Source organism: Nerophis ophidion, linkage group LG27 (genome assembly GCF_033978795.1).
Source record: "Nerophis ophidion isolate RoL-2023_Sa linkage group LG27, RoL_Noph_v1.0, whole genome shotgun sequence".
Classification (NCBI taxonomy): Eukaryota; Metazoa; Chordata; class Actinopteri; order Syngnathiformes; family Syngnathidae; genus Nerophis; species Nerophis ophidion.
In genome coordinates, this window is record NC_084637.1 from 25,127,249 (window position 1) to 25,136,453 (window position 9,205).

Below are 9,205 nucleotides of genomic sequence, written 5' to 3' on the forward strand. Positions count from 1 at the left end.
ACGTTATGTCCAAAACTGGATCACCGACACAAAAACCGTGCGCATAAAAAAATCCAAAACTTTAGTTTTGGCCGCATATATGCACGTTTTTGTTACCCTCAAAACTGACACTGTGAGCAAAAAAAAAAATCAACATAAAATAATCAATCTCCACATTTATTTCCTCAAATAATTTTTTCGAGGTCTAATGAAGTACAGTTTTATATCTGAATACAAGTTTAATTGGTTCAGTAACCCTCGAAAAAGTCGTATTGCCAAACAGCGTGAATTAAAATCAATTTATGTCTGTCTATTTGTGTTGGCCCTGCGATGAGGTGGCGACTTGTCCAGGGTGTACCCCGCCTTCCGCCCGATTGTAGCTGAGATAGGCGCCAGCGCCCCCCGCGACCCCAAAAAGGGAATAAGCGGTAGAAAATGGATGGATGGATGGATTAATAAACATGCCTTTTAAAAAGAAAACATATTTTTAATATAATATTGAACGTAAAACAATACAATATAAACTAATCCAAACAACTACAGTAGTTTTATGAAGTAATGTAATAGCAATGTACACTAAATACCTTGTACAGTATCTCCTTTATCAAACACACCATCAGCAGCATCTCCATGTTTTCATGAATAAACATCCGCCTTGTAGATATTATATTAACGTCCTCTGCCATAACCTCCAGCACAACTGTGTCACTTCAGGTACATTTTGCCAGAATACTAATATACAAAGCTTTCTTTAATGTAATTTGTTCTTGTTTTCAGTTCTAATGCTGAACAAAGACGGATAAAATCACTCTGAAACATGCCTTAATCTCCTGCCTCTGTGGGCATTATGAGTTTTAGCACTTTGCTGCATACTAGTCAGTGAAAACTGGATGAATAACTTTGGTTCAAACGTCTAATCTGCAGCCACAAATTGACCTGCGCTGTATTTTTAAGTGCTGTGCAGGGGATTAAAAATGGATGACTGTGATTTGTCAATTCAGATGTTGCTTGTAAAAAAAAAAAATAGCCCGATTAAAGGTAGCAAACAAGGATTTATGAGAATGGGTACTGAATTATAACAGTGGTTGTCGAGCATGGTACTACAAAGGGGAGCTGCCAGCTGAATATATATATATATATATATATATATATATATATATACACATACACATATGTATATACTCATAGAGTGTATATATGTGCACATATTCCAATAATATAATTGATGTATAATTAATAATTGCTATACTTGAATATGAAGAGTATGTGAAAATTCGACTTCTACCTTGTTTACTTCCGTGACAACCAAGTTTTGTAATCAATCAGAAGTATCAAAGAGAGAGAGTTTTTGAATTTTTCCCCATCATGTCTCCTAATGGATGGTGTAATTTAGACATATTTTTAATGGCATTTTTGTATTTTTTTTTTTTTTTACAATACTTTTGGAAGGGTCATATACTGTATACATACAGTACATATATATGTATATATATATATATGTGTATTTATATATGTATGTATATATATATATATATATATACAGTGGGGCAAAAAAGTATTTAGTCGGCCACGTATTGTGCAAGTTCTCCCACTTAAAATGATGACAGAGTTCTGTAATACCAAAATGGATACATGGATGATACAGCAGAGGATTGGGAGAATGTCATGTGGTCAGATGATACCAAAATAGAACTTTTTGGTATAAACTCAACTCGTCGTGTTTGGAGGAAGAAGAATACTGAGTTGCATCCCAAGAACACCATATCTACTGTGAAGCATGGAGGTGGAAACATCATGCTTTGGGGCTGTTTTTCTGCTAAAGGGACAGGACGATTGATCCATGTTAAAGAAAGAATGAATGGGGCCATGCATCTTGAGATTTTGAACCAAAACCTCCTTCCATCAGTGAGAGCTTTGAATGGTTGACCAAATACTTATTTTCCAACATAATTTACAAATAAATTCTTTAAAATTCCTTCAATGTGAATTCCTGGATTTTTTTTTCACATTCTGTCTCTCACAGTTGAAGTGTACCTATGATGAAAATTACAGACCTCTGTCATCATTTTAAGTGGGAGAACTTGCACAATGGGTGGCTGACTAAATACTTTTTTGCCCCACTGTATATATATATATATATATATATATATGTAGGTGTGGGAAAATCACAAGACTACTTCATCCCTACAGAACTGTTTCATGAGGGGTTCCCTCAATCATCACGAGAACCCCTCATGAAACAGTTCTGTAGAGATGAAGTAGTCTTGTGATTTTTCCCACACCTACATATTGCGCTCTACCACGGTATCGAGCACTATTTTCTGCATAATCCAACCAAGACATATATATATATATATATATATATATATATATATATATATATATATATATATATATATATATTTTTTTTTTTTTTTTTTTTTTTTTTTAAGTCACATTCAGGTCACATTCACGTTATACTGAAGTCCCATTTGAAAATATCAGATTCGGATTGCCTCCTCATGTGAAAAGATCAGGTATTAAGCACTTGGGAGCAAAAAAAAACACCTATCTGTGTGACTTGAGGGCAAAAAAATCAGATTTGGTGTGCAATGTGAACGGCTCCAAAACCAAAGGACTTCTTCTTCTATCCAAAGGTTGTGTCCAACATCCGTTCTGATGAAGAAGTCAAAGACTGCGGAGCTCATGAAGCTTTATTTCACCCATAGCACAGACAATACATGGAAAAACAAAACCTGTCCAAATATATTCCGTCTAGCCACGGAGCTCAGGAAAGCTGTTTCTAGGAAGTTGAAAGGTGTAAATGCTCAGGTGAGGTGCACACCAGGTGCGTGATTAGTGGCTACAAGGGCACAAAGCGAAGCTGGGAAAATGAAACCGGGTCATCTCTCCATGGACGTGTCGAATTGAGCGGGAGGTTCCTGAAACGTTTGGGATTTAATAGTCGTCGTCGTCGTCGTAGAAGCGATTCCTCTTGATCAGCTCCTCAGCCGTCATGGTGTCGTCATCGTCGGCCCACAGAAGCGCGTCGCCCGCCTCCCCCTCCGCCTTCCCGAAGACGTCAAACTGGAAGTCGGACAGCAGGCTGGAGCCGCTGGTGTTGAGGCGAGCGAAGACGTCCTCCAGGAAGCTGGACGTGGTGGTCTGAGGCTCGGCCAGGGGAGATGCTCCCTCCGCTGCTTCCTCTTCCGGCAAACAAGTGGTGACGTCCGGGCCGCATTTGGCGAAGGCGTCGTCCCTCTGCGCCAGCTGCAGCACCTCGCTCGGCATCCAGTCGGGTTCGTCGGTGGGGGCATCAGAGAATAGGTCGCCTCGTTCCTCGTCATCGGCGGGCACTTGAAGCGCTACGTGATAATCCGGCAGCGTCCTGCTGTTGTTGTTATTGTTGCTATTTAGCCCCGCCTCCTCCTCTACCTCCACCTCCACATGTCCTTCATTTTCACCTGCTGCTTTTTCCGTCTGCCCGTCTGCAAATCCACCCTCCGTCTCTTTCACTTCGCTTTCCATGACGGAGTCATGGGTGTTCACTCCTGCTCCTTCCACGTCTTCGTTCTCCACGGGTTCTTGTAGTGCTTCCTCGTCGGTTTTCAACGACGGCTTGATTTCTTCTTTTTCTGCCTCTGCCGGCGGCCAAGACGGCTTCATCAACTTCAGCTCCTCCTCGATGGCGAAGGATTTCTTCGGCGAATCAGCCTGAGGTGGCCACACTACAGAAATCTTGCCCGCCGGCTTGGAGCTGGTGTCACAACTCTGATAAATCAACGTGCTCTGAGGAGCGGCGGGGTGTTGTTTGGAATCCTTGAACGACGACCTGACTTGAGTCTTTCCACCTGAATCCTTTTGGTTTTTGGTGCTCCATAGTTCTTTGTGTGTTTTTTGTCCAAAACCTTCATCGTAATTTCCTTTGGCCCGAAAAAGTTGCTTGTAGTGTGGCGTGCAGTACATCCGTCCATGGAGAGAGGCGTAGTTTCCGAGACTATCAAAAGAGCACAAACAAAGATATTAAAGATAGATAAATAGAAAAGTATTACACTGTTATTGGTTTGCATCCCCTGTCATCCTAGTACCCCCCGACCCCCTCCCCAGAGAGAAGTTGTACAGTCTAATGGCGTGTGGGACAAATTAGTTTTTTAGTCTATTAGTCCTGCACTTGGGATGAAGCAGTCTAGCACTGAACAGGCTCCTCTGGCTACTGATAACGCTATGCAGAGGGTGACTGGCATCATCCAGGATCCTCACTAGTTTTTCCACAGTCCTATTCTCTGCCACCGTCACCAATGACTCCAGTTCTATTCCAATCGTAGAACCAACCCACCTGATCAGTTTCTCCAGTCTGGAGCTATCCTTCTTAGATGTACTCCCCCCCCCCAGCACAGTACGATGTAAACCAGAACACAGGCAACCACAGACTGGTGGTACATCCACAAGAGTTTTTTACAGATGTTGAAGAAGCGCAGCCTCCTGAGGAAATACAGCCTGCTCTGTCCTTTCCAGTCCAGTTTATTGTCCACCCAAACCCCGAGGTACTTGGTCTGTCCCTCGACTCCCTCGATCACAATAGGTTGTGACCTTGGACTCGACCTCCCAAAGTCAATGACCAGCCCCTTGGTCTTTGACGGATTGAGTTGGGAGAGGTTCCTGCGGCACCAGACAGCAAAGTCCCTCAGCAGGCTCCGAAACTCCTCCTCTCTGCCGTCCCTGACGCACCCGACGATGGCTGTGTCATCCGCGTACTTCTGGATGTGACACAGCTCTGAGTTGTAGCTGAAGTCAGCGGTGTACAGGGTTAAGAGAAGAGGGGCCAGCACCGTTCCCTGCAGGTGCTCCGGTGCTGCTGATCACAGTGTCAGACGTGATGTCCTTCATTCTGACGTACTGTGGACTATCGGTGGGGTAGTTTGAAATCTAAGGAACCAAGCAGGGGTCCACTCGCATTCTGTCCAGCTTGTAAAGGTTCCATATGTAATAATGTGGCCACCAGAAATGGTATTGCAATCACGGTCAAAATTCTGTAGCCACCTCCCTCTCTCCCTGAAGGAGGTTGCCAGCTGGATGGACTGGGCTACTCTAACGAACTTCAAACTTCCACTGCCTCTTACTAGGGGTTGAGGTGCTGGGACCATAATAGCTAAATAGGCAAGTCTTTTGTCAATAATAAATCTCTAACCATCATATTTCACACAGAAATTAGGCTATTTTCAGGAAGAAGTATGTCTTGCCTGTGTACAATATCACAAAAATCACATGGTTATTGTCAGTACTATCAGAAAACAAAGACTAAAACCAACCACAACAAACTCTAGCAATGGTTGTACTGGTGAAAATAAATAGAGCATGCTTAGCCGCCCAATGTACGCCCAAAACTAAAGAGATACGCGGAAGAATACAGATGGATGTATACCGTATCAATATCGTACATCACATATCTGACATATTTTCTGGACAACATGTCCAAAAAGACATACAAATCCTCTGTCAGAATAATCGAGGGTGAGTTATCATAAAAATTTGTGTTTCCATGAGTTCCTGGCGAGCAGACAAAAGCTGTCTTTGATCTTACCAAGCAAAAGGCTTGTAAAACTCCACTGTGTACGATGGGAAGCGACAGGGGGGGTTCGGTTACTTTGATCTATTGTAATCCACAGGAAGATCTTGTCTTGACCCGAGCTCTACAAAGCGGAGAGGAAGCAGGACCATCTTTATTTGAACTGTTTTGTGACCAAAGGCGACAACTGTTTACGACTCCCTCTCCCCTTAGAAACAGCGGTTGCCATGTAATCATCCATCCATTCATTGGATGCTGGAGCCTATCTCAGCTGCATTCAGGCGGAAGGCGGGGTACACCCTGGACATGTCGCCACCTCATCACAGGGCCAACACAGATGGAAAGGTCTTGAGGTTGAGAACATTTTAGGTGGAGAAACCACTCATGATACTTAAATGATAAATGGGTTGTACTTGTATAGCGCTTTTCTACCTTCAAGGTACTCAAAGCGCTTTGACACTACTTCCACATTTACCCATTCAAACACACATTCACACACTGATGGAGGGAGCTGCCATGCAAGGCGCTAACCAGCACCCATCAGGAGCAAGGCTGAAGTGTCTTGCTCAAGGACACAACGGATGTGACGAGGTTGGTACTAGGTGGGGATTGAACTATGGACACTCGGGTTGCGCACGGCAAACTCTCCCACTGCGCCACGCCGTCTAACACTGTTACAAATATGCGCCACACTGTGAACCCACACCAAACAAGAATGACAAAGACATTTCGGGAGAACATCCGCACCGTAACACAACATAAACACAACAGAACAAATACCCAGAAACCCTTGCAGCACTAACTCTCCCAACCCCGCTCACCTCAACCTCTTCATGCTCTCTCAGGGGGATCATGTCCCAAATTGCAAATTCCAAGCTGCTGTTTTGACGCATGTTAAAAAAAATAATGCACTTTGTGACTTCAATAATAAATATGGCAGTGCCATGCAGGCATTTTTTTTTTCCATAACTTGAGTTGATTTATTTTGGAAAACCTTGTTATATTGTTTAATGCATCCAGCGGGGCATCACAACAAAATTAGGCGTAATAATGTGTTAATTCCACGAATGTATACATCGGTATCGGTTGATATCGGAATCAGTAATTAAAAGTTGGACAATATCAGGATATCAGCAAAAAAAACATTATCGGACATCTCTATTTAATATATATTTTCTTCTGGTCTTAATTTACCATAGCCATAGGTCATAAAAAAACACCAATTATTATTAATATCGAACAATATAAAACACTTATATCGTGATATGTTGTACTTCAAAGCAGCCACTGCTTGGAGGTTGCCTACAGCCACAGCTGGTAATAGCATGGTGAGGCACCAATCAAGTATACAAACGGGAAAAAAATGTAAAAAACGGAGGACATTGTGACGGACTGTAATGTGCTTCACAAAACGAACCGTACCAAAGTGAGCCAAACATGTTCAACGGCTCCAAGATGTGGACTTTGTAGAGGACACGGTGCATGACGACAGGAACGCTCACTCACTCACCTCAGTTTGCCTCTGCAGTGTTCGCAGCGGAAACAGCTTTTATGGAAGTTTTGCTTGTCTGCGATCAGAGATTCCATGGGGTACACCCTCGTCCGACACGCCCTGCACAGTTCGGCGTCTGGAACTCGAGTCTTCTATACACACACATGAGAAACACACAATCAATTTACATGGGCATACATTAAATGCTACAAAGTAATAGCTGCGTTTTAAAAGGATACGTGCCCCGATCTGATATTGATATCAGATATCAACCAATGTGTAATCAGCAAATATAAAAAATTATTTCACACAGCAGGCTTGCATTTGAACTCGTTGATATCATCGTTGATACAAGCAGTCCTGCAGCCTGTTTGCTTGTGCAAACAGGGACAGCCAGTTAGTCCGCCAATAAACACACAAAAAATAGTTTTTTTGCGTATTTTAGTTGAGTCGTTCACAAAAACATGCTACTAGCTGCTAAGCAGAGAATAGCACACATGCTAGACTTACGGAATAAATGTCCCTAATTGAATATTAGTCAATATATAAAAAAACAAAACAATTATATTACTTACGTATCCAGTAACAAACGTGTCCGCATCATTCAAGGGACCAAAAATAGTTAGCACTCCACTTCAACTTAAAAAGTCAGTTTTCAGACAGTTAATAATAAAGAGGTTAGTGTTTTTTCATAACTACCGTTGTTCTCTGTTTGACTCATTTTCATACTTGCCAACCTTGAGACCGCTGAAATAGGGGGGGGGGGGGGGGGGGTATATTTTCAAGTATTTATATTTATATATTTATATATATGTTTCTGGGTTTGATATGAAGGGGGTTAAGCAAAGTGATGACTTTCGAGGATTGCTAGTTTCCCTCGCTGACCATGACGACTTTGACGTGGACTCCATCCATCCATCTCACATGTAACAAGGCTTTTTAGTGCGAGCTTGCTAAAACTTTATTGTGGGGCAGGTGCTTTAAAATTATTGTAATTGTGTTAAGAGATCTTTTGTAGAAGATCTGAAGGGGGATGGATAGAGATAGATATATTTTAAAATCCAAGTTATATTTTAGAATAGCTATATGTGGGCCATGCGTAGGCCTTGATAGTAGGAATGTAGCGGGAGGTCATAACACTCTTTTCTTATCTCAACTGTCCGAGGCAAGGAGGAGAAGAAGGGGGGCCGGTGAGAGGGAGTAAGAGGCGAGACTTGGGAGTAGAATTAGATCAATTTGGGCAATGCGATTGAAAGGTTGTTGTATCAAAGATTGGTCTCCCATAGCTCTGGAATAAAATATCAAGATAATGTACTCTGTCTCAGGAAGACCGGGTCCAACGCAACAATCTCTGCTATGTTTTTGGACATTACTGCTTGCCGTAGTTTTGAAGCAGTGCATGATGGGAATCCAGCTGGAATAATCACACGCTGAGAAATAGCTCCGTGCCTGCCTACTTTATGGGTTGTAAATAAACCTATGGATAACTGAGACATGTATAATAGTCTCCTTTTCAGGTGAGAGAGGACGCAGTGCCTTTAAGGCACGCCCTCAATATTGTTGTCCGGGTGGAAATCGGGAGAAATTCCGAAGAATGGTTGCCCCGGGGGATTTTCGGGAGAGGCACTGAAATTCGGGAGTCTCTCGGGAAAGTCGGGAGGGTTGGCAAGTATGTTAATTTTTCTTGATCAAACCTTTTCTAACGTTCCTCACTTCAAAATAATACAAGAATGTACGATTCCTGATGATTTTGTGTTTGATCAATATCGCTACCGGCCAATACCCAAAGCTCCAAACATCAATTATGCAACGGAAGTTGCACTGGAACACCCTGACTAATAACGAACACAGATTCATCCCTCGCCTTTTCTTGCTTTATATTTTGTGGCTTCATTTCTTGTCTTATTTTTTTGTTTTTTTATTTATTTGTATTTTTTATCAAATGTTATGTACAAACCCCGTTTCCATATGAGTTGGGAAATTGTATTAGATGTAAATATAAACGGAATACAATGATTTGCAAATCATTTTCAACCCATATTCAGTTGAATATGCTACAAAGACAAGATATTTGATGTTCAAACTCTTAAACTTTATCTTTTTTTTTGCAAATAATAATTAACTTAGAATTTCATGGCTGCAACACATGCAGAAGTAGTTGGGAAAGGGCATGTTCACCACTGTGTTAC

The 9,205-nt window shown here is 42.0% G+C and overlaps 1 protein-coding gene across 2 annotated transcripts in view; it reads right to left on the reverse strand.

Annotated features, from left to right (window-relative positions):
• Positions 1-3,808: 3,808 nt before the first annotated feature.
• Positions 3,809-9,205, reverse strand: part of LOC133544487 (xin actin-binding repeat-containing protein 2-like) — a 182,095-nt gene continuing 176,698 nt past the window's right edge. For both annotated transcript variants that reach the window (XM_061889864.1, XM_061889865.1), the window contains 2 exons: positions 7,035-7,168; positions 3,809-3,955 (listed from right to left, as the gene is read on the reverse strand). In XM_061889864.1, coding sequence (XP_061745848.1) covers positions 7,074-7,168 — 95 coding nt within the window. In that variant the 3' untranslated portion in view covers positions 3,809-3,955; positions 7,035-7,073. The remainder of the gene's footprint in view (positions 3,956-7,034; positions 7,169-9,205) is intronic.